Source organism: Sander vitreus, chromosome 14, assembly GCF_031162955.1.
Source record: "Sander vitreus isolate 19-12246 chromosome 14, sanVit1, whole genome shotgun sequence".
Taxonomy (NCBI): domain Eukaryota; kingdom Metazoa; phylum Chordata; class Actinopteri; order Perciformes; family Percidae; genus Sander; species Sander vitreus.
In genome coordinates this window covers 14,601,206-14,627,522 of record NC_135868.1, presented here as the reverse complement: position 1 = coordinate 14,627,522, position 26,317 = coordinate 14,601,206, and the positions used below count along the sequence as shown (strand labels likewise).

Below are 26,317 nucleotides of genomic sequence, written 5' to 3'. Positions count from 1 at the left end.
AATTCCAGAAACATCTAAGAGACATTTTGATTTTATATTTATAAAAAATGTTCTTCCCTTATTGCACATTTTGTTTTCCACATTGCCCTTGTACTGATCTGCCCACCCATTTATTTATATTCTGACCTTTGCGGCCTGGTAACCCAGGTTCATCCAGTGCGGTGTGGCAAAGTGCACTGTCTCTGACACGCTGTAGCCACAGCACACTTTAGAGACAAAGGCACCGGGGTAGCAGACCACAAACTGCCCGCTCCGCTGGACTGTACGGTAAACCGTGATGCCTTCGCGGCACAGCACCTCTGGAGAGATCTGGAAGATCAAGGAGGAGGAGAAAAAGAGAACAGTGTTACATTTTTGAAACTGCATATTTCTTGGTAACAAATTGGTTTCAGAAAGTTTAGAAAACACTGACCATGATGTTCTTTTCCAACATTTCTAGTCCTGGGGTGCCGTTGGCCTGAAGCAGTGTATGGACCACCTTGTCCAGCTTAACCTTCTCCTCAGCAGGGACAGAATACCTGTGGGACAAACACACAGAGACATCAACAAACATGGAAAGATCCATACATACATTCCTTCACATAAAAGATCAGTTGGATTTACTCATTTTGCAAAGTACTATCCACAGAGAGGAGACTTATTTTTTCTATTGGCCCTCTTAGCTAATTATACACTATACCAGTGATGATGAGAAAAAGAGCCTTACCAAATGCAATCAGCACCAGTGTGTAAGTAATCAATATATGGAAGGCGATTTTGGTCTCGAGACCAGCATGAGGTAGAAAAGACCATGCCAATGTTAAGCCAGGGAATGGTCACCCCTGGGGAAACAGAGGGTTTTAAAAAAAGAGAAACAAGAACATAGGTTATTACTAACTGGAAATTACACAGAAACAATGACAGAATCTGAAGAGTAATTTTTGCCCTATACATGCATTTTTCCTGTAGCAATTTGCAGCTAAATTATTCTCTCTTTGAGATTGCTATTGAGCAGCTACAGCCTTTATATGTCCTTACCAGGCACAGCACCCAGATGCCTCAGAATGGATCCAGAGTTATTGGGGAGGACAGTGAGGTTCCATCCATGTCTGAGGAAAAGATAAGAGAAGTTAGACAGTGTTACTCCCAGATTCCCCATCTGAGATTCATACCAGTGGCCCTCCGGTTAACAAGACAGGACTAACAGCCTTGCAACAGAGGCAAATTATTCTGTGCAAACTTTAAAGTGAGTGTGGTGTTAAGTCCTATGAGCTACTTACTTTGAAAATGGCTCTGACTTTCCTGTGGGGAATCCGCTGCCATGTGTACTGGTGTCCACCTTCCCACAATGCACTGCCACATGGCTGTCTCTCTGCTCCACAATCCTCCAGTACTCTTCCTGCAAGAACAAGAAAGGAAGGAAAGCCAATCAGTGAACGAATGCTGCAGGAAGCAGGATACAGGTTTCAGGTGTGCCTCATATTCGGTTATGTCAGCTAACGAAATGAAGGTTGCTAGCTGAGGTCAATTGAAAAACAATAATACTTCATTTTTGAATGAGGTTTACATCAACATAGATAAAAACAAACATCATCTGGAAGTGACTACATTTTAAGATGAGCCACGAGAAGCTATTGTAGACAATGTAGTTTACAGTAAGTACAAGTTGTTTAATCAAGATGTTAGCATGCTAACCTCAACCTCAGCAGCCCCTGGTTCCTTGTTAAAGCACATGGTCATGGTGTTCCGGGCTATCCTGAAGAAGTTAGTCAAAGACACTGATTTCCCCTGCAACAAAAAGGTATTAAACATTATGAGTCAAAGGCGCAGCATGCTCCAGACTTCACCCCATATATTTATGGTCTTCTCTCATGCTTAAACAACTGTAGGGAACGTGAAACGAGAGTGGAGCGTGAATAAAACATGAGCCAAGAAAACATTGCTGGACATCAAAAAACTGCGAGTTCTCCTATTTCCCACCACATGTTTGTATGAGTAAAAAAGTCAGAGGGAAAGCATTATGGTCAAAAGAATGTACATGCACAGACAAATTTATCAACTCTACATGTGTATGTATGTGTCTCTATACGACTCCACCTCTTTGCCTCCCTTACAAGCCACAGATACATTTCCCCTGGACTTGACCCCCTCTAGCACTGACACTCCTACAGAGAAGCTTGGAAGGCTACCATAAATCTGCTGGCTCAGACATTAAGGCCCTGCTGAAAGATGACCTTGCAGATTCCTCATCCTCACAGTGACAATTTGTCTCTTTTCTTTTTTCCTTCTTAGGTAATCCAGATGTTTTCAAAAGAGGGGGGGAGAAATGAAAATGGGATCCACATTAGAGATGGGTGGAGTATTGTGCAGTGTGAGAGCCAACACAGAACAAAAAATTACAGCTTCACCCCATCAAGATGACAAAACGTGCAAACAAGCTCTTTGCAAATAAATATTGTGCATTAACAATAAGTACACAGTTTTTGTGAAAAACAAGTGTGTCGTATGTGTTTGCACATGTGGATTATTACACATACACAAAGAACTGCAAGCCTTTGCACTCATGAACATGTTGGTGGGTAGAGGGGCTTGGCAAAAAGACCGGCATGATCGAGAAAGGCAGGATCGGCAAGAGGACTGGAGATTTGGGGAAATAGCTTAGAGCAATTGCACGGGCTCAAGGAGAGAAACCATGGGGGGGGGGGGGGGGGGGGGGGTGGATTAAAGAAGCTAGAAAAGGCGGGGTTTAAAGGGGGCGGGGGCAGGGGAAGGGCTTGTTTGGGGCTGCCTTCTCTCTGACCTACATTTTAGCCAGCCAGAATCAACACAGCTGCCAACAGGCTGGGAGGTGGGAATGCATCTCTCACACACACACACACACACACACACACACACACACTACTACTGACCACCTTACCACACAGCTGCACAGACATATTAACAAAACCACGAGACGTGCAAGGTACGTCTTTGTACTCCACACCACAGTGACATTCTTCTAAGAGAAGCCCAACCATAGTGTGTTGTAACCATTTATAGCATAGTTTAGCTCCTTCTGAAGATAGGGTGCATATTTTGTCACTTAACAGGCACAGCGACATCCAAACACTAGTGTTTCATTTTAGTGGTGATACTATGAAAAGTGTAGGCCGTTTGCACCTCCTGTGTGACTTTAGTCTTCATTCAGATAGTAGTGAGATAGCAAACATCTGTCGGAGCAACAATGTGGCCTTTGAAGACTGTGTTGACAATAATCTACAAAAGGTCTGGAATTTAACACATAACCAAGACAATGTGCATATTGTAGTTAGTTAACACATCATCATCAGCTTGTTAGATTGAAGAACTAAAACAAACCTGAAAATGGACGGCAACATAATAATGCACAAAATAAACAATGAGAAAGATATATATATATATATATATATATATATATATATATATATATATATATATATATATATATATATATATATATATATATATATATATAAATAACATCTTGCGACTTAACATTTGCTGTCTGAGTAGTCTTTTCACAGTCAAAAATGAAAACAAGGGCCACCATGATAAGGAGGCATGCAGGCCAATGAGAAGGAAGCATCCATGTTCCTTTGCCTCAGTGCTACTGCTGATGCATAGATGGCTAACTGTAAACTTCACAGCAAATGCTATAATTTTAATGTTTTTACTGATCCCCAGTGGGGAAATTACAATGTACACTCTGTTAGCAATCACTAAACACAGGCCTGAAACACACACACACACACATGCTCAGGACCTATTCATGCACAAATTGAGAGATGTCAGAGTGATGGGGGGGGGTGTTCACCTCCTGGGCACCTTGGCAGTGCCCAGGAGGTGAACTGGCATCTCTCCAGCTACAAATCCACACTCTGTACTTTGGTCCATAGGGGGACATTAACCAGCGACCCTCCGATTCCCGATCAACTCCCTACAGACTGAGCTACTGCCACCCCCACCCCCAATGGACTGACCCCGTGGTCAAAAAGAGTTAACGGTTACTTAATGACTTAACTTAAGATCATAAAACCTCTTTTAGAAAGAAACACTCACACGCCTCTTGTCTGTATGGTTCAAATATGTGGCATAAACAGCAAATGTCTCCCTCATCCTCACCTTGTTAATACATTTGTGCTGGTCACTGAGAACGCCCCGGTCCTCCTCGTCCTGCTGCTGTTGCTCCTCTCCATGCTGCCTGTCCTCTTTGCCTTGTTTTTCCTGAGCGAAGAGCCGGCGGCGGCCCATTTTGACCTGAACCTCCAGCTCCTTCAGATGGTGATACACTCCATTGGTGTGGTGGTTCCCTGTCGCCCCTCCCACTATTCCACCTACTAGCCCATTCTTGGGCTCATAGCGTGGCAGCACCAGTGCACAAGGTGCTGAGGAGTCCGAGAGTCCTTCCAGAGGGCCCCGGCGCAACTCCAGGTTCTTTTTCTCCTGCAGCACCTCGGCCTGCAGTCGCAAGCGCTCCTCGGCGCTGAGCGAGTCATAGGAGAGGATGTACTGGAGGTACGCTTCCTGCAGCTTGGCCAGCCGGTCCTGCGCTGACTTAGGGATGCGCAGAAGGTCAGCTAGCTTGGTCCACTTTTTCAGGTCCATCACTTGCTGCATGCCGCCCATGTCATTAATGAGCTGGAAAAAACGTGACAGGTCCACTTCACAGCCACCTGCGTGGAGCAGAAGAACAAAGAGAAGATTGATTCAGGGAAAAATAAGGAGTGAGCTTAGTGTGGTTGTGACAGTTCCAATAGGACTCAATGTGTCTCTTAAGGCAGTTACACACCAACCAGACGGCTGACCGTTGGCAGAAAAGGCAGTTGGACTGATCAGTCACCCCGAGTTGGTCAAAAAAAGTGCCTCGGAACACACCAAAGCGACGAGACGTAATACGTCTCCATAACAGCAGGCAGCGCTAATCTGTATGGTCGCCCAAAAATGAAAACCGGCAGCTGATTGGATGAACGCGTCACGTGGGTTTGTTTTCTCCGGAAATTCAAAAGGCAGATTGTTATGGCGGATTGTTCAGAATACGATCTCATATTGTACTAAAATAGTTCACCGAAACGTGTTTCTGAAAACATTTTAAGCAAGAAATAGGCCTTTGCATTTGCTGACTCTGTCTTCATTTCAGATCGACAAAGGTCAGTTTAAAAGATTTGTAAGATTTTGAGAGGCTTAGTCTGCTCGCCATTTCCGGGTGAGATACCGACTGCCCCGTCTCCAACTGAACACGTCAGGTCGGCTAAAATGAAGGCCGACAGCCCCTCGGACAGACGACGGCACGGAACACACCGAAAAGACTCGAGTCACCGACCTCGCCAGACTGTCCAATGGCCGATTATCGGCCTGGTGTGTAGCTGCCTTTAGTAACTTCTGATTGATTCAAATCAATCAAAGGTGATATTGTCATCTTCGATAACAAAAGGTTTGGCCCACCCAACACTGCTATGTATGTGAACTATGTGCTGCATGTTTTCACTTAAATTCAAATTTTGAAAAAAACACAAATCAAATCAAGAAGACATCTTGGAGCATCTGCGCCTTTGGCTAAAACATCCATTTCTGTCGAACCCAGTTCATTTGATTTGAAACAGCCAATTGAGCCATCACCTTTCAAAATGATGTGACCATCATTGTGCCAAACAGAGACACACATTCTGTCAATTTAAAACTGATCTGCTGGGCACAATAAAGGAAGTCATTTGGAACCAGGGTATCCTGGCTGGCTGAAGCCACTCCACTGCGGCTCACTGGCTGCCAGGTCTCTCTGGCCAACAGCCGCATACCAACTGTTCTCACACTGGGCTAATCTGAATACAGTGGTATATAAAAGCAACAAACCGCACTGCACTTGCACAACACAAGCCAGTGCAAAACCAATACAAATCTATAACTAAATGTGCATGGGGTGCATACATATACAGAAAACTCATACAGTGTCTGTCTAAACTGGGACTGTTTAAAGACTCATAAAATGCTGATGTAATTGTGAGAAATGGAAGGTAAAAGGACAATTTGGAGGAAATGTTTTTGTGGCCTGCCAGGCCCCTTGCCAAATTGTTCCACATTGTTATTGTCATCTATAAACAGGAAGATAAAAATCGGGCAGAATGCCACTGAAGCTTTCAGAGCACCATTGACACCAATAGAAATAGCAACATTTGTGATGCCTGTTCGACTTTATAGAGCCCAACAGGAGTAACAAAACACGGTTTGAAAGCTGCAGGATACTGAGAAGGTAGAAGGCAGTTTTTTGTTAATACATGATCTTCTTTTAATATACTGTATCTGTAACCTTTTCTTATCTTTACAATCAACAAAAACTGTGAAAGAGAAACAGTGTAGACAGGGCTGAGACGAGGCCTCAGTTTGGAACGGGGTGTCTGGGTTTAATTCACTCCCGTAAAATCGATAGCTCTGGTCCTTTGTGGCAGCCTGCAGGAATAAACCTGTGACTTATTGCTTAGTTAATTCAATTCAGGAAAGAGTTTTGTAGACTAAATTGCCTTGTGCACATATACATATGTGTGTTCGCCTATTTGGCTCACTTACCAATGACAGGAGGCTCATCCATGGTAATGCCCTGAGATTTGAGGTGCTTGCGGATGCAGGCCAGCCGCTGCACGTTGGGGCCCCAGCGCCGGCCTAGCATGTGGACCCTCTGCACCTGTGTAACAAAACGCATCTCCTCGCTCAGCTTGCACTCTGGCCGCCAGTCGGGTGGCGGGGCCACGCGGCACATGCCAGCCACCTCGGCCTGTTCCCTCACCGCATCCAAGTACACCAGAGGGTCCTGGAACTCCCGCGGCACTGGCCGGAAGACAGGGGCTTCACCCAACGCTGCCCAGCCATCTGGCCTGCTCCGCTGGCGCTCCCACTCCTTTTCCTGCTCACGTTCCTTCTGGCGCGCCATCTCTTTCTCATGCTCCCACTCCTTGTCACGATCAGTGGGCCGAAAAGCTGCTGGCTTGAGTCCGGGGTTGTTGGTGGAAGTAAGCAGAGAGGAGGTGGTGGAGGAGGACACAGAGGTTTGTTGGGGGTCTGAGGTAGTGCTGGCACGACTGGGGTTCTGTGGCTGATTCTGGCCTGATGAGGGGGAAGAGGAGGAGGAGCTCCGACCGTGAGACCTGCTCTGCTGCTGCGCTTGTCGAATCAACATCAGCTTGCCGGCTGATGCCCGCTTGGGTCGCTGGTTTACCGGCTCCGCATTGGCTGCTGGTGTAGAAGGAGGCAGGGTTTGTTGAGGAGGGGGAGTGGGAGGTGGAAGTGGGGTAACAGGTGGGGTTTGTTTAGGAGAAGGGGGTGTGTCTGATTCATGTCCATTAGAAACTGGAGTGGTAGGAGTGGTGGTTTGTGCGGCAGCTTTCTCTTGATTGGCCGCCTTCTTGCTGCTGCTGCGTGTCTCCAGAGGCGTGGGTTGAAGCTTGGCCTTCTTGGCCTCAGTGCCAGTGGTTTTGGCTTTGTGATCAACAATCCCTGTCCCCACAGAATTGAGGACCACCTCCAGACGCCGCTTGGAGTTACGCAGTCCCTCTCGACCTGGGCACTCCCCCTGCTGACACTGTCTCTGCCCGTCCTCCCTGGTCAAGGTGTTGTGCCGCTGCCCATTTAGCCTGCCGTTGAGGCGGGCGCCGGCAGCCACGTTGTGCAGCCCATTGGATAATAGCACCTGTTTGCGGGTTTTTGCATTGCTGTGGTAGGCTGGTGCCGCTGCTTTTCCTGAGTTGGCCAGCCCATTGCTGGCTGCTGGCTGGCTGTGCTGATTGTGATTGTTCGCTGACGATGGTGTCGAGGCGGCGCTGTTGTGTTTGTTGCTGCTGCTGAGTTTGGTTTTCTTGCCCAGTTCTTTCTGTTTGGCTTTGGTGTAGGTGACGTGGCCCTTGGACACGGTGGCTGTGTATTTCTTCACAGTTTTGGACGGCAGTCGGAAGACGCGGCTCTTTTTGGCACCACCGACAGCTTGTGCCGAGCCCGCCCGCGTCAGCCCATTCACTTTAGAGACCTGAGATCAACAGAAAAAGTGGGAAAGAGATAGTACATGTTAGATGAGTAGGATAAAGAATCTTATCACAATGCTGTGGATCAATCATGTATTTGAAGTAATTGGGGAATGTATTGGGAAAACAAGAATCTTTGCTTGAAGGGAAAGTGTGTTGTAAGCTTAAATCTCTGGAAGAATCCAGTTTGATCAGATTTCTGAATGTTAACACATGACAAGTTAAAAATACTATTGCATCAAATATAGCAACACATTTTCCAGAATGTACCCACACACAGATAAAATTCCATAATCAGAAAGCACGATAAGACACATGCAGGGGCGTGGGCGCACCCACACTCCACAATGAAGAGGCCAAACATTCAGATGCTAACACTGCAGTAAAATATTTGGCCGGTCAGACCAAAGCTATTTGTGGAAACCTACGCTATTCATTAGAGAACCAATCAACTGTCTTGATTACTATACTTTCAAATGCAGTACACTTTTGTAAACTGCAGCTCAAACTGCTGTCAACACAAAGGCTGAGATTTAGAAAAGGATACTGTATGTGCAAACCCAAACCAAAACCACTACATCCCGAGATAAACAACAGTTTGGAACGGGTAGAAAAAGGAAGAGATGACATGAGAGGGAGAGCAGGGATGGCTCTTGGTTTCTGCTAGCAGATGGCTGGACAGTATGAGGCAGGGTCATTGGGATGGAATCAAATCCCATCCGGGCGCATAAAAACAGCCTTTTATTTGCTATGGGTTTCCTTAAATGCTATAATTGAATGTGCTATGAATAAAGCTCCTGCGTGTGTGTGTATTTGAGAGAGATAGAAAAAGGGACTGTGTATGATTACATGATTATGTGTGTGAAGTCTTTGAGCCCCAGCTGTAGATCAGAGGTTTGGTACAGTGGTGTCTGGTTCTTTTGCTGGCCCACTGGCTACAGCTGTGGGAAGAAAACATGGTCACCCTCTCCCTCAGTGCAAAGAGCTTTACAGCTGGCTCTGTACATGTAAAAATCCATTACGTAAAATTAAATTGTGTTTAGCTTTTTCAGTCTTTCACTCCATCACTGCATTCCCCGCATATACTTTCTTCCACTTATATTTCCACTGTATGCATTTCTGAGAATATCTACTTCTCTCTCTTCCTCTTTCTTCTTGCTCTATGTTGTTTTCATGGCCCACTTTCAGTGCTGACAGGAGTTTCTCTCCCTTTTTGCTCAGCCCTTTCTCTCGTTGGCTCATTTGTGTGTGTGTGTGTGTGTGTGTGTGTGTGTGTGTGTGTGTGTGAGAGAGAGAGCGACGGCTACAGTCTTAAGAGATCTTGTAAAGTTAAAGATCAGTATTTGGCTGCTGAGCTCTGAATGGGTTGAGCTGGAGGTCATGTTTCTGTAGTTGTATTAACATAAAGGGACCATCTCATCCTATTGTATTTAGTACTTCTTTAGGTTTTTATTTATCTAAATGACGCACGCAAAGTAGGGAGTAGATAACCCATCATGGAGCCCTAAATTGTCATTAGAAAATGTATGATCATGTTTCGCTGCTATCCAACTACAGTTTATGTGTGTCTTATTGTCCAGAGCAGCTGGAAGTGAACCACAAAAGAAAGGAAGGAGGAGGGATGGGAGAAATGGAGTTATCAATCACAGTCGGGGCGCCACAGGAGGGACGTGACAGCCGGCCCATTGACAGGTTTGCCTTTGAAGGGCTCTCGTGTCACACTAGTGTGTGTGTGTGTGTGTGTGTGTGTGTGTGTGTGCATGTTTTGTATTGTGTTCGTCTCAGGTGGCGGGGGGCCGACACAAAGACCAGGCCATTAAAAGATAAGGGGGGACTGAAACCTAACCCTGCCTCCGTCAATCTTTCCCCTCCAACACACACACACCTCGTCGCAATGGAAAAACACAGGGTGACAAGGAGAGAGGGAGGAAAGAAGGGGTGTTGAGAATGAGTGAGGAGAGGACAGGGATGAAAGGGAGACTGAAAGAGAGAATTCAAGGCTGCACAGCAAAAGCTGCCTAAAGAGCACTACTGTTATTTGATACATATTTCGTGTCACATTATGTGCATCTCTCACAAAAAAGCTGCACACCATCATTGTGATTTTACTTATTTAATAATTTTAAATAAAAAAAAGTTTAAACTGACTTATTTTTAATTGTTTCCTCAGCCATATCAATACAAAGTTGATTTAGTATTAAACTGATGCTGACATAGTAACTAACTGCTAAAGCAGCAGTTGTCCAGATAGCTACTGTATTTCTCCAGCCACAGTTTGCTGACAAAGCACTGAATCTGACACACTGTCATGACCGCTTCCTGCCACAGGAGGGCTCAGCGGACCGGCTCTCTTCAGGCTCGGCATGTCTCCATCACTTTTCTCTCTATAATTATTCGGTCTGGTGGCAAAGGAGGATGGCAAGAGAGCGGTGATGAGGAGAAAATACAAGGCAGAGTGAAGAGGCAGAAGCTAGTTTAGATACTTTGCTGGGGAAGGAAGGAAAATAAAGAAAGAAAAGGATATGGAAGTTCACTCGTGGTAGCAGAGATAATTCGATAAGAAATGAGAAGGGGCGATGAACAGAACAAGAAAGACAATGAAGCCAAAGGGAAAAAAATAGAACACACACACACGCAGCCGGAGACTGTTCTGGAGTGGATTTCGGTCGCATGTGAGCAGGGAAGGGGAGGGATAGAGAGGTGGGTCTAGATGACATCATGTGTTGCTATAGCCCAGCTGAGGCCTGGCAGGAAGATTTTTAACAGGCAACATCTGCAGGAGCCGGCATGGCTGAGAAAAAGAGGGAGGAGAGAAAGACAGACAGCGAGAGAAGGCCAGCCAAATAGAAGACGACAGGAGAAAGTTTAACCCTTGCAAAGCCCTGCTTACTGACAAAGGAAGGGAGATGCAGGAGAGATTGCGGACATTTTTAAATCACAAATGGCCAGATTTCTACTTCTTTGTCATAAGTCTTGGTCAACCTGAGGTACCACTAGTGCTGAAAGCCGCCTCATTAAAACATTCATTCATCATTAAACATGAAACTACTCATCAGGGCTATATTGTGATTTCGCCAACATGTTTCTGGTAGAGTTTGTTGAAGTGAAGACAACATGTGGCAAGACGAAGAAATGCCCAGTAATGTTCTTTTTTGTGATCTAGCATATCCATTGTGCAAACCTCCTCCTCACTATGACGCTCTCTATCGCCAGAGGAAATGAATATGAAATAATGTAAACATTGTAACTTGGGGTATATAGTCAATGCATCACATAGCTTGATGGCGTTCAACATATCCATCAGGTGTTACGGTGGTGCGATGACTATCAACGGGTTAAATCCTACGCTGAACTATAATTCAATTCCTATGCCATAGTCATTTACAGCACAACGGCCGGAACATCTCGACAGCCAGGCATAAAATAAATCCAGCTTAAGCCTTTTTTTCCCTCTGCTGTCTTAGTAAGGAGTGATGCTATGCGGCCCTGGGCAGGTTGACTTTTAAGCAGCTAGAGAAAGGTCACTACAGCCTGGCACTAATAAAACACACACACACACACACACACACACACACACACTTTTATAAACTAACAGCGAGAGATCTACATACAGTAGCTGGCGAAAGAGGCTTGCTACAAAAGACAGGAGAGAAACACTGAGACAGAACAGAAATGATGTAATCTTCAATGGGCATTTAATTCTTATTGTTATCTATTGTAATATTACGAGGGAGCTTAATTAAGCATGGCGGAGGACAAACAACTAAACAAGAAAGTGCAGAGTCCTTTTCAAATGATGCGGAGTCGGCTAAATGGTTTGGCACTGCACACCCCACCTGCGCTCGCTGCTGTGTGCGGCTGCTTTGCTGACATCTCTGCTTTTATTTAATTAAAATGGATAGAATCATATTGTTTTAAAAAAAGGTCCTGTTACGGTGCATGTATTTTGTTGATACAAGCCGCTATTAAATTAAGCAGAACTGAATCACGGTGGATTGAATTATGATAATGCCTTTACCCTTCGGTTTTACACACACAACCCCTAGTTCGTTTTACGGCTACATAATCACTTAACCTTTTATATGGCTTAGCCTGTATTTTCGCAGTTGGTCGTGTGTATAAATGTGTGTGATCCTTGAACACACATGGTTAACACACATACTGTTCATGCTAATTGAAGGGAGTGAGGGAGGGAGGGAGGAGGAAAAAAAGCACTAATCCTTCCAAATGATTGGAGCCATGTTGTCAAGGGCAAGATCCGTCTGTTTGATACAGGAGCAGAGACAGAGACAGAGAGAGAGAGAGTGGAGAATGAAGAGAAAATGAGAGATGGAGATATAACGAGAGAAAGGTGGAATGAAAGTGCAGGAGTAAAAAACAGAAGACAGCATGAGAGGAGTCAAAGGAATAAGGCAGAGTGCCAACAGTGAATTGAAAAAGTCGAGGAAGAGGGTGACGCTGAAGTTTGTCTTAGCTAGCAGTTCATTATTGGTTTTACTGGACAATTCCAGCCACTTTGAAAACCTGACGCACATGCCTGAGTCTGCATCAGCACAACAAAAACAACAACAATAACACTGGGTGGAAAGTTGCCATTCAACAGGAAGGAAAAGACAGAAAGGAAGCAAAGGGAGCAGATAGATTATGAGAGAGAAAAAGAGTAAAATGTGGTGCCTCAGCAGACAATTGCTTCTGACTTGCTAATGTGATCATACGGATGCCAGTCTTCTGACTAAAGCCACCTCTGCCCCCTTTCCTCCATCTCTTCCTCCTCCTTTCACTTTGTTGGGTTTCTTGAAACCTGCTAAGTGCCATAGAGAGGGAGGCAGCCTTTCACAGCCCCTAGCCAGCACTACTAAATATAGCTGCAGTCGCAGCAGGCCAAAACACAATCATTACTCTCCCAGACACAATGGAGAGGAGAGGAGAGGACAAAGGAGGAAATCAGCAATAAAAAAAAAAGTAGTAGAGAGATGAGAAAGACACAGGATGATCACTGAGAGGAAAATAAAAAGAGGATGTGTCAAATAAGTAAATGAAAATGTGTCGAGAGGGGAGGATTCCAAATGGGCATAATAGCCAAACAAGCATTCTGCACCTGGAGCCTATTAATACGGAATCCTTTCCCTGCATGCTACGGCCACATTTTTCAAGCTATCCTGAGGAAGCAATAGAAATGCTTTCATCCTTTTCCTTTCCACTTGATATTTAGCATGTTATGGCTTTGAAATTCCAATACCAGGTGCTCCTGCCCATACAGTACCTGTTTGCGTAGCTCCTCAGCAGCTCTCCTCGGTGGAAGCCCATTGGCTGAGCCTCTACTGCTGGCCAGGGCCTGCTGTTCCCTCGCGTGCTCCCGTGCCTCCGCCCGCTCACTGCGCTCCCTCAGGAGGGGTGGAGGTGGAGGCGGAGGAGGTGGCAGTGGCGGGGCAGGCGCATCCCTGCTGTGAGTTCCCACCTTGGGCCTCGGACTCTCCCTGGTCCCGGCTTTACCATGGCTGTTGAAAACTGGAGGAGGAGAAACCTAAGAATCAGGTGTGTTGCTTTTATGACTCTTAATTAATGTGGGAGAGGAGGATATAAAATACAACAGACGGATCTATTAGCAGCTTTAAGTAGCTATTCACATTAGCTGAAATTACATTTGTGAAAATGGTTTAAGAAGAAAACCATCGTGGAAATTGTAGGTTTTCAGCTAAATAAGGAGGCAAAATTGTACCGTTTCTTGACCAGTGGTAATTGATTAAGCTAACTGGTTTTAGTGGTCTATCTTCTCCCAGTATATGAAATACGCATGTCTTCCTATACTTCCTGAAGATAATGGAGAGACCTTGATGTTCCTTAGTGTTAGGGCTGTGCTAGGAGTGCAGCAGCATGACGGACTCTGCAGTAAAGCTTTGCATGATTCACTGTTGGGATTGAGGAATGAATGAATGAATGAATGAATGAATGAATGAATGAATAGATATATATATATATATATATATATATATATATATATATATATATATATATATATATATATATATATATAGATAGTATACTGTATGTACACATTTTATTTTTTCAAGTTCTGCAACCTAATTCCTAACATGCACAAGTCAAAAGTAAATCAAAAAAAAAAATTGAAGCCACCGTTAAGTAAACAGGACACTGTGGAAAGTTCCTATCAGGTAGCAAGGCATAAATACCCTAGGACATATGCTATGTTTTTTCAGGCTACCGTCTACCTATGCCAATATGTGGACATAAGTCTCAATAACCCCCTGTAGTGCAGAATGGCATATAAACCCTTGGCACCAAACCACAACGACCAAGTGGAAAAGCCCGCACAAACATTGGAGCGACAGGGTTTTGGCTAACATATAGCCCTCAATCAGTAAAATATGCATGATTTAAGGTGTGTATGAAAAAGTCTTTGTACTATATGTCAATGAACCTGTTCAAAATGGACGTAGACTGCATCAACCCCAGGGGATCATGCTAAACGGCTTGAACGGCAGCGAGGCAATTAACATACACATTCAATAGCTCTCTCTTCAGCTTTTATGAGGCTCAATTTAAACTTTCATGGCATCTTAATATCAACAGGCTGTATGGAAAAAGGATTTTACAGCATAACATATACTCTGAAAAGCAAGGCGTGTGTTGGATGATATTGTGTGTACATTTTTTGAGCATCAGTGCATGTTTCTGTCTGCAGGAGTGTGCATGTGCTATACTGTATGTGCGTATCCACTCATAACCACAAGTGAGCGTCTGCGAGTCTCTCGGGCCACCCGGTTCTATGAAAAATGAGAGAAATCCTGACATTTTGAGAAGTGAGCTAAGCAAGAAACTGAGCCCAATAAAAGCTGTTTAATTTAGCTATGTCAACATGGCACATGGCCGAGTGGGAGAGAGAAGCGGAGAGATGGAGCGCTGATGAATGGCCTACAATGTAGGGCCTTTCCTGTCTCTCTTTACCTCCCAGAATAAAATGTTTCTCTCTCCTTCACTAATTCTATTTCTCCTTTTTCTCAACTACTCCTCCCTCAGAGCCCATATAACACTTCTCCTGCTGGAGAGTGGCCCAAGCTGCGTATTAAAGTGTCACGTTTGACACCAATCTTAAAACCACAAAAATTTACTGGAGGTGTGTATGTGTTTGGCTCCCTTTGTGTGTGTGCCTGATACCCAACACAGCACAACCACTGTCAACACTGGAGCAATGATCCAGCCTTGACTGTGTGCGCAAACCCATGTATGTAAACGTCTGTTTCTATGTCCTTAACCCCCTCATCTCTATTGTCCCCTACAAAGTATATCTGCTTATTTCCTTCTTATCTATTTATTTAGCATATCACAGTGAAGGCGCCGAGCTGCTTTGCAAACAGTGTTGGTATACGAGATAAGAAAGGAGACTAAGCTGTCCTCATGCACACAACAAGCCTGGATTTGTTCAAACAGGTTTCACTATCCTACAGTTCGTGCTCCTCATACAGATATGTGCATATGTACAGTTTCAAGCTGCAGCTACACATGTTCATGAAAGAATGAGAGGGAAGTATATGCATTTATGTTTGTTTTGGGAGGTAGACAGTCAGTGAACTATACAAAGGCAGTGCACAGATCTCCAAGAGTTCAGTTCAAGCAAATCTATGGACCTCTCTTCTTTCTCTCTTGATCCCACCAGTCTCTCTCCTGTCTCTCTCCTCCTCCACATTCCACTTGAGAAGATGACAGAGGAAAGAGCTGAGCAAAGCGTTCACCTTCTGGCGGCGATTCTACAGACTAAAGGGGTTGAGGGAGGGAGGGCAAAAAGGAGGAACCATGAAATCCAGCCGTTGTTTTGTTGGGGGAACGCCTGGCCGGAAGGATTGTATGTCTCCGAAGTCTGCCGGAGAGGGGGGGGGGAGGGTCTCCGGGTTAAAATCAGTTCTCTATTGCTCTGTAAAAACCTCTAGGAGCAATATTTTGGAATCTTTGAAATTTTACCTAATACACTGAAACAAAGTCTCCATCTAATCAATGTCTATCCATAATTGGATTTTCTAGAATAAAGTCTTATTTTATGGATAAAACAATAAATAAAATCACTTGAAGACGCAGTGTACTGTTTTTTTATAGTCATGTTGGGATTCTGAGTGAGTCTGTTCTCAAGGGCTCAGTTACATGCATGCAATTACCTAAATGTTGTGCACGTGTGTGTGTGTGTGTGTGTGTGTGTGTGTGTGTGTGTGTGTGTGTGTGTGTGTGTGCATTCATCCAAATGTCTACATGCCCCAAGGGGTACACGAATGCTGTCACTGCGTTGTGTGTGTCGAGGGCCCCGGCCAGCTGTTGCAGTGCGTGCATAAACACCTTGTTAGGGCTTAGCAAGCTAAGTGTTAATTGGGGTGGAAAGAGTTGATGTGCTGCTCTGCTATCCCATGTGACTTACCCTGTCTCTGCTGTGGGAAACAAAAGTACAAACTTAGGAAATTGCTCACATTCACACGGAGAAACAAGCACTGCTACTCTGTCCTCTGTGCCATGACACATTCTGTGCTCCTGTTTCTGCATTTCTCCATCATTTACTCTCTCCGTAACCTTTTTCCAAAATGGACTGTTCCAATCCTCTCTAGTTATTCTGCTGGTATACCACTCCTTTCACTCTTCTTCCTTTCCCCTCACCTTCCTTTTCATCTCTCTCTCTACTTCAGAGTACCCTATCTTTTCTTCCTCTTCTCTTACTTTCATCCCCCACAAGCGGCACTCTCTTCTATTTTATTTTTCCTCGTTAACTCATCCTTCTCCTCATATGGTAAACACGGGCAGGATCTCTGTGGCCCATGAGACCAATTGAAGACATTCTGTCTCTACCACAAAACTGCTCCTCTTCATGACTGCATTTCCCATCAATCTCTAAAAATATGTAGAAAAGGAGTCAACTCTATGCAGGCTTATTTCCCAGCTTAAGTCGCATCCTTACCATGCCCATTAAGCGGCTGCCTGGCGGGGAGCTTGCCCTTGCGGGGTGTCGAGTGGCAGGAGGAGGAGGCCGAGGCTTGGCTGTTGCTTCCCCCACTGTGAGAGTGGATCCCACCTCCGTTCCTCACCTCCTCCTCCTCCTCCTCCTCCTCATCGTCCTCCAGGTCCTCCTCCTCCTGGGAACTGCCAAAGTAGGCCATGTTGCTGGGCAGGGCCGATGAACCTGAGTGGAGGGGTGGAGGAAAGGAGGAAAAAAGGGACACAGGGAGGGAGATGAATAATAAAGAGGTAGGTTGGGGAAGGAGGGAGAGAAAGGAAGAGGAAAAAATGACTATTTGAAATAAGATAAAGGCACCGAAAAACACAGCTTTACTGTAATTCTGTCTACTTTCCACTCAACACTTTTTGAGACCCCCAGCTGTCCATGTATGAAACAAAAAAGTAATTTACTTTTTCATTCTAATCTCTGACATTACAGATGAATCAACATCAATATGTGAGTGGTGAAATATGAACATAAAAATAGAAGTTGCTCAAGCATTTGTGAATAATGGTGATTGTGTTGCTATTTTTTCATCTCTTTTTCTCCCAGCTGGTGGCCTATTGATGCTTTGTAAACTGCTCTGAACATAGCGCCTCCATTGTTGCATTCGCACACACACTAAAAATGCACAAACATAATCAAGGACACGCACAACTGATATGTAAAGCGATGACAGTTTTACTTTAACAGCACTTATACTGTGTCTGAATCAGGCTATCCATTGTCTTCCAAATTGTCTTCTTAAATCTGACATCTATGAATTTATCATTTATCAAAACGGCCTTGACCTTCTGATGTTTGTCTTGTTAATGTTTCTGTTACTAGTAGGGGCGGTTCTAGCGATACGAGTGGCATTATTATTTATATATATATATATATATATATATATATATATATATATATATATATATATATATATATATATATATATATATACACACACAGTGTAGAAGGAAAGGGAGGGGATGACTTGCAACATATTCTGATGGCTAGAACTGAAGCCAGAACACTGGGAGTATGAAACAGGCCATCTTTCCACTGAGACTCTCGATGTTGACAGTTTTATTGAGACATATATACTGTACATGTGCTCAAATATCTAACTCTGTACAAGAGTTGCTTTAGAAAACCAAAGAGTCACTGCTGAGCTAATCGCAAATCTTCCGCTTTCACTCTTCCAAAATAGGATTACTGTCAATCTCTCCCCCTATTGGAGAAGAAAGCCAATGTGCTCTCTCTTTCCGTTTTCTGTCACACTCAATCACTTTCATTGTCATCTCTGAGAAATCTAGCTCAATACGTGCTGGAAGGAGGTAAATGGTGTTTGGCAGTGGATAGCCTATAATGTTACCTCAGCTGAATGTACACACACACTCTCATAAAAAGTCATAAAGCCCAAAGCTATGTTATAAAATCTAATAATGTTGCACTTGTAAATCAGGGTGCAAACAGCTGGTCCACTATTACAGATGCAAGAATAAAAATTAATGCAGGCTTGCAGAGTATAGCAGCAGCGACTGACACTATATGTTTGCGCACACACACACACACGCTTTATTTTTCATTGTGCTGCATCATGCCTCAGTGTGCTTCCCGAAACATAAAAATATTTTCAGAACTAGGCCGATTGTGGCTACAAATGAAACAAGTAAGAACCAGTAAGAAGAAGACGGAAGATTTCTGCAACCGTGACCCTATACATATAGAAGTATGGGCAATGGGCAACACGGCTGATTCTTTGTTAGCTATGTACTGCTGAATGAAAGAAACTGACCTTTCCTCAATAACATAAGCCTGTGTATATGCATGCATGTGTGTGAGACTAGAATAGGGCAGAGTCGGCAAAATGTAATAAAATAATTTTCGATCTGTACAATTAGGCTTTGTAATGTTATAACTGCGGGTTTGTGGTTGTTGATTTATAGTTAACCGGAATGTGTGGTTATGCAACATCCTAATAGCTTTGATTAAATCTGGTTGTGAGCAGGAAACGCTGGATTTTATGAATCCTTTATGAATCGATAGCATAGCATGAGCAACTACTGTGGTCTTTATTACCCTTTTAGGGGTCGCAGTGCTTTAAGGGCATTAATGGGTAGTAATGCAGGATTGCATGTCAATTAAAATAATGTTAAGCCTCTGAAAAATAGGCTGAATTTAACTAGCTGGCTATACAGACCACCTAAAATGTCCAGAGTGAATAAAAAATTAGCCAAAACAATTATTTAATTAGCACTCTTGTTTTGGAGGGTGCTGGATACTTATCTTAGATTTTGCACATTCAGTACCTTATCAAGTGGCTTAAAAATATAGAGATAACACAAGTATGACACCAAATAATTCAATTTTCTAATAGACTTACACAAGGGATAAATTGTATACATATCGGAAAAAGTCAGAAAATGGAAGCAAAACTTCACAAATACTTTACAGGGTCTCTATTTGGACAATAGGTTTTAGATTGAACATAATAAATAAATGAATACATGTAATCAATATGTGTGCAATATGACTCAAACACATGTAAGTGGACAATGGAGCTTGGCTTGAAACATTTGAGTGTATGTGAGGATATACCCAATACTTAATTGACACCCTGGCTAAGACTGGGCTTTTCTAATAACAAAGGAGAGGACTTAACTGGTGCTAACCAGTACCATGCAGACCAAGGTACTGTTGAATACTGAAGCATTGTCCTTTAAATAGCCCACACTGCAGAGTTAAATAAGAAAAAGAAGAATAGAAAGTAAGTACTTGAACACTGGAGCGCAAAAACTAGAAAATCCCTGTTCTTTCCCGACCAACAAACTACTGTAAGTCATATTACATATTGAAGTCATTATTACAACTTTCTTTTCTGAAGCATGAGCTATATGTTGTGCACTAACAACTACTATTGGCCAGTTGGGGGACCTATGGTTACTGCATGTCACATCACATTTATTTCGAAAGCTTAGTTTAAATGTCATACTTTTATCAAAGCTTTCTTAAACACTAAAAGATAGAGCCTGGTTATAATGAATCTATGTTTGTGTCTTGAATCCCACTTTACACTCAGCAGCTCTACCAGTTTCTAATAATCTCTTCAGAGAGCTGGAGAGAGAGAGAAAAGAAGTGTGTAGTAGCAGCAGATTCCCTGAACAGATAAGATTTACCTGCTCTCTTTAACTTCTCACCGAGATCTGTAGGGCAAAAAGTAACAGTTCAACAACTGTGAAATATGGCTTTTATATAATCCCTAGTAACCCATGGGCCTGTTTCTCTGCAGTAAAGAAGCCCTCATAACCCCTGTCCAGTGTGAGTTTATTTTGTGGGACAATTATAAGTGGCTGAAACCGTGCAGCAGTGCCGCTTCGTAGCAACGTAAAATGTTCTGGCTTTTAACCAGCGGATCAGCCGTCGGAGGTTTGGTGACCGCAGCACACATACAAACCAACAGATACAAAAAGACACACACACACACACACACACACACTTTCTTGGCGACAGAGCAAACGCTTCTCTCTTAGACCAAACACACACACAGAGGCGGCACACACACTGGCCCAATCAGCTTCTAATGACTTGCTTCATTAGCTAAATGGCTGTAATTTACTGCTCTGAACAGGGGTCAGAGGGCCAATGGCAAACAGACCACATGGGCACCCAGGGGCAGAAATGGAGGGAGGAGTATGTGTTTGTTTGAGGGTGCAGGGAAGTGATGAAAGATGAAATGTTCAAATAGGGAGGGAGGAGGTGTGTGTGTGTGTACCCTACAGTACCTGTCCTTCTGGGAAACAAGTTCAACAGGGTAAGGATTTGGGAATAAATGCATTCAATACAAAGTTCACAGAGCTATAGTAAGCATTCATATGGAGTAGAAACTAAAAAGAGGAAGAGAGATGAAGCAGACAAAATGTTTTCTAAAGATGCAGAAGGACGCAGAATGGTAAAAGATAAGGACAAGACAGAAACCGATGTCACAAAAGCACAACTGTATCCTCTAATATATTCAAGATTTTGGATTTTGGAGAGAGGGAGAAGACACACAGAGCAAGCCTGCCAAACTGATCTAGCAGTCCAATACCGACCACTGGCATCCCGACTACAGGACTGGCTGTAGTACCAGAGACCCTGAATCCATCAGCTCCTAGAAAACACACACATGAATGCGCACACACCCATACGTGGTGAAAGAATAAACATAACCCAGTCCTTCTTCAAGACGTCAAACAGGGCTCGAGCCCAATCCCCCAAATATACCATCTTTTCATCCACCTCATTCTGACTGCAGACAAATCATAATTAGGTCTGAAAAAATCTATTAGGATTGTCATTTTTAACGGGGCTCTTGGGTGTGGGGGGGCATAATTACAAACCTTCCATTCTCTGGCTACCCTTCTTTTGTCCCCTTAACTGGAACTGAAACAATGAGGACAATTTAAATAGTCAATCAGGAGGGTTTAGCTACCATGGGGAGATGTGGACTTGCCGGCTTTAGAACAAAGTGCTGCATGTGTGCACAGAACTGTTTTTAGGGGAAGGTCAGAAAAGGAGACAAATTTAGGTTCCCTGGCATGGAGAGGAAAAGTTATCTCCTATAGCTGAGCTCTGCCAAAACATCATCACTCAGGGGGAGAGAGAGAGAGAGAGAGAGAGAGAGAGAGAGAGAGAGAGAGAGAGAGAGAGAGAGAGAGACTGAGGAGGATTAGGGATTACATCTCCAATTGACATTCCTAGATGTCAGCAAAACAATTAACCCCACAAACAGTGGCTCTGCACTTGGAGGAGAATGCAGAATCAGTTGGCATTGACGACCAACTTCTGCACAGCTTCATGAGTGACAGCAAAGTCACAACTCCTCCTCATACAGTTTCCAGGCTTTAATAAAATAGCAATCATGCATTAAAGAGAAAGACAAGTACCTTATCCCTGAAGGAAATTCAGCTGTCACAGCAACAATGACAGACACATGAGTAGCTGTCGGACTTGAAATCATATTTCCAGGAGTGAAAATGTGTTTCTAGTTAAGCGAGATTGTCAGACAATAAAAATACCATAAAACAAAATCAAACAAACAATCTAGCTACAAAGATAGAGGTTCCAAGCCCAGTTCCCAGGATTGGCAGTCATTTCTTCAAAAGCAATTAGTGATAAGTCCACATTTCCCTTATATGTGTAATCACGTACTGGGAATCCGAGGTCTTTGGTTCACTAGGTCAGGGATGGGAGGTTATGTAAGCAGAGCAGAGAAACTGGACTCATTGAACCTGACAAAGACGCACCATGCTGGGGTTCGCAGACATGGAGGAAGGCTCAGAGGGCAAAGAGGTAAACATGGTAGTGGTGCACATATACACAGACACACACACAGAAAATCACACTCCTGGAAATGAATCTTATGCAAGAGACTCATTTCCAGGAGTGTGTGTGCAGGCTGTTATTCATTTACTCCCTAATCTATTCTTATCTCATCTATGTCAATGTGAAAATTGCGCTTGTAAGGGAGTGTGTGCATGTGTGTGTGACGTTTATGTGCTTCATTGAGAACAAACTTCAGTAAATAACTTCTTTCCAAAATCCAAAAAAACAAACTGATATTTGTTGTTGAATATGTTAAAGATGCTCAAAAATTAAAAGTAAAAGGTCAGAGAGAAACTAGTACCACTTGTAAGTTGTGCAGTTAACACCCATGACAACAATCATGAAAGACAGTGCTATTTATTGGTATCTCAACTTGGAATGAAACCCTTCATGACTTGGAAAACCTGGAGCGGGCCAACATTGAGCACTAAGATCTGAATCTATTCATTCTGCTCCTCTGATTGCTGCCCCCACCCTGCCAACAACAGCACTACACCCTGTAGGTTACCAGAGGCAGACAGAGCCAGAGGCAGACTGTCTGGCTACTACCCAAATGGCTTTCTCCATGGATATAAACAGCGCAACTACAGGCCTAGACCACACATAAACACCATTCTGAGAGCACAGGCAAGGAGTGAGCACTCAGCTTGTGTGCAAGTGTGTGTGTGTGTGTGTGCAGGAAAAAGAGATGAGCAGTGAGATAAATACAGAATATAGGCCCTAGACAGTGTGGGTGGTGAGCAAACGTGGTGTGCATCCTTCTATATAGTAGACAGAAATCTTGTTCTTCACTTCTGTGTCCGTTACTCCCACGTTGCATCAGAATTATTTCCTCGGATACAGGGGGGGGAAAAAATCCCAAAAGAATAAGATGTCGTCACACAAGGAGTAACATGCAGAATGATGGAAAACCTAGTCATGAATTCACAATATGGAACGGAGTGATTTGTTTCTTTTTTTGTTGCTCACTTTACAGCTTCAAATCCTTCATGTTTTAACTGCTTTTCTGTAGCTGTCCCAACGAGTGATGGATAAAAGCCTTTGAGGTGGATACGTAATGTTTACCAGATAAGAAAAGCAAACACTGCAGTGGGTGTGCATGGGGGTGTGTGTTTACACGTTGTGAACATTTGACCTGGGACGGATCCCAAAAATCACCAGTGATAGGGTTTTAGGGTAAAAATACTGAAGAAAGAGAATCAGGGAGATAATGGATTAGAGATTTCCATAATATAGCTAGAGATCCTGTCAGAGGCATTTTGGTAGCAGGCATGAAGCAACCTAATGTGTGTGGTGGTCAGCTCACCAGAGAGACATGTATCAGAATCTTAAAAGGGATTTGGGGTTTTAGACGATATCAAAGACATGAGTCCCTTTGAAAAGATTAACCAAGCTAACACGGTAGGCTGTGTCTTGTCATATACCCTGGATGCTGTGTGTGTGTGCATTACACACACTGACGCGGACACACACACACACACACACACACACACACACACACACACACACACACAGTAGATAAGCAGAACAGGCAACATCAGTGGTGAGCGTGGATTTGCACTCATGCACACGCTTGAATACACGCACTCACTGACACACAACCTCAAGGGCTCGGCTGACATTCTCCCATGTCCTTCTCTTGGTAAGGGTCCCTGCGTATGGGTCATATGAGAGGCCAAGGGGAAAAATGAGCAGAAGAAGCCCACACTGGAAAATGTCATCCTCACAGCATGGATAGTAGACACACACACACACACACTATATAAAAGTGGGTCTATAAATACAGCAGTAAAGCAGGGAGCGGCAGAGTGGAAAAAGCCCAGTGGAAAACCATCCAATCGTTAGCTTAGCAGCCTAGCTCTAAAATTAGCATTAGTAGCACAGTAGAGTACACCACACACACACACACACACACACACACAAAATCAGCTTGCAAGGCACCATTCCTAATCTTAATTATAAAGAGAGAAAGCAGCAAAACTGAGTCAGGACCAGCCACCTACACCTCAGTCTACCATGCCACATGTAAGGGTGGAGTTAGTTTAGCACCCAAAACTCAGAATAATCTCCGCTTCAAAGTATATGGGACATTATATCATTAGCCTATGTAACATCCTGGCCTATATATGCTAATCAAAGGCCCCTCTCACCAAAGGCTTCAGTCAGTTTTAGCAACCTCCAATTATACGTTCTTGAATGAGCGCTGTAAGGTTAAAATGACATTCCATAATTCTCGTCAGAATAGCAACGTATAGCCATCACGTCCCAACAGACTTGAATCTAAATTTGCCTTTGAGTCTTTAGCCTACTTTGTTAGATGGGCAGAGGTTAATGACGATAACAGAAAATGAATCTGAAGCGAGGGGTTTTGTCTTCCAAATGAGTTAATTCTGGCTGTGAGAACATTTTTTTTTTTAAAAGTGGAGTGGAGATATTTAACAAAGGATAAAATGAAGATAGCAAAGAGAGGTCACAACCAAGGTTGTTTGAGAAAATGGTCCTAAAAACTTTTCTTATTATTAAGAACTTGAATGTGTCACTCCCTCTCCTTTCATGTCTTATAAAAAAGGGTGATTTAAGACAGCTATGCATGTTGTAGAGAATGTTATTGTTCAACAGATGTGTGTTTTACTATGGAAAATCTGTTTACTGTAATACTTCCCCCGTAGTGACCCTTAGTGATCTTATTTTGAAGAGCCGTTTTTCAGTCATTTTGTGAATGTTATTTTAAAGTTGAATTTCTCTCTCTTTGTACCAAGTTTTCTGCAAGCTCAAGGTTTATAAGTTACAGTAGAGATTTAAAAGAGGACTCGTAGGTTTGGGTCTTAAAACATGGGTCTTTGGTCTTGAAACTTTTAAAGAAACTGAGTAAGCAGTGTCCTGGCAGCAGACTAGCCTTCTGTGTTTGCTGACCAGCAGAGCATAGATCATAAGTAACATGATTCCTTCATTAACTCCAGAGGAAGACAGAACAGGATTATACACAGGCAGTTTATATGGGTGTGTGATAGTCCTGCATTCATTTAACCCAAGTAGTTTTTCCAGTTAAGAGAATCCCAATACACACACACACACACTTAATTACTCTGCCACGGTTTTACAGTTCATTTAACATTAAAAAGGTGCTACATAGTGTTGATGAACCTGCGTAGTGGTTGTGTGTGTGTGTGTGTGTGTGTGTATTGGGATTCTCTTAACTGGAAAAACTACTTGGGTGAGGGGGGGGTGACAGTACTATATGCACAAACAGCTGCTGTGGTAGAGGGTGATAGGCAGGGTGTTAAAGAGACTGATAGTTGTTGATGAAATCTATTAGCTGATGAAATGCAGGATAATCTTAGGCCACGTCCACACGTACCAAAACAATCTTTTTTTTTAACCCATCTTCCCTGGATTCGTTTCAAGAATAGTTACGTCCAAACGGATCCATTTGTAAATGACTCAACACGCTACTTCATATTCCAGGCCTATCGGCGGCGCTGTTTCTGCTACCAAAAACGGAGAAGAAGAGCATCGTCACTTCCACTTCCCATCATAACATGACTAGACTATAACGTTCTCTTAATACATCCATGGACTATAATAACTTTCACCACTGCTCATTTTTATAAAGGCTGCCGCAAGAAAACGTGTCTTTGTTTACATTGTATAATATGCTGTTGCATTGCTTTTTATTTTGCAATTCTGTCTGCCATCGGACATGATTGCAGCGCGACATGATTAGCAGAGCTAACGTTAGCGCGCTAAAGCTGCTAGCTAACATCGGCAGTCAAACAAACATCAATGAGCCAATGTCTTTTTGATAATCTACACGTTTTTCTTGCAGTAGCCTTTCTACAATAAGCCGTGGTAAAAGTTACTATAATCCGTTCAAGGAGTTGATAAGCAGACAGATTAGCTAGCTAGTTGATAAGTTCCACTTTATAAACAGCTAACCATAGCAGCTAACGTTAACGTTAGCTACGTCGCTGCTGTAGCG

General features: G+C 43.5%; 1 protein-coding gene across 2 annotated transcripts in view; it reads right to left on the bottom strand.

Annotated features, from left to right (window-relative positions):
- jarid2b (jumonji and AT-rich interaction domain containing 2b) overlaps positions 1-26,317 on the bottom strand; it is a 106,280-nt gene that overhangs the window by 5,683 nt on the left and 74,280 nt on the right. For both annotated transcript variants that reach the window (XM_078268012.1, XM_078268013.1), the window contains exons 5-14: positions 16,954-17,175; positions 13,264-13,508; positions 6,556-8,005; positions 4,120-4,670; positions 1,675-1,767; positions 1,260-1,378; positions 1,018-1,088; positions 707-821; positions 413-518; positions 127-309 (exon numbers count right to left, since the gene is read on the bottom strand). In XM_078268012.1, coding sequence (XP_078124138.1) covers positions 127-309; positions 413-518; positions 707-821; positions 1,018-1,088; positions 1,260-1,378; positions 1,675-1,767; positions 4,120-4,670; positions 6,556-8,005; positions 13,264-13,508; positions 16,954-17,175 — 3,155 coding nt within the window. The remainder of the gene's footprint in view (positions 1-126; positions 310-412; positions 519-706; positions 822-1,017; positions 1,089-1,259; positions 1,379-1,674; positions 1,768-4,119; positions 4,671-6,555; positions 8,006-13,263; positions 13,509-16,953; positions 17,176-26,317) is intronic.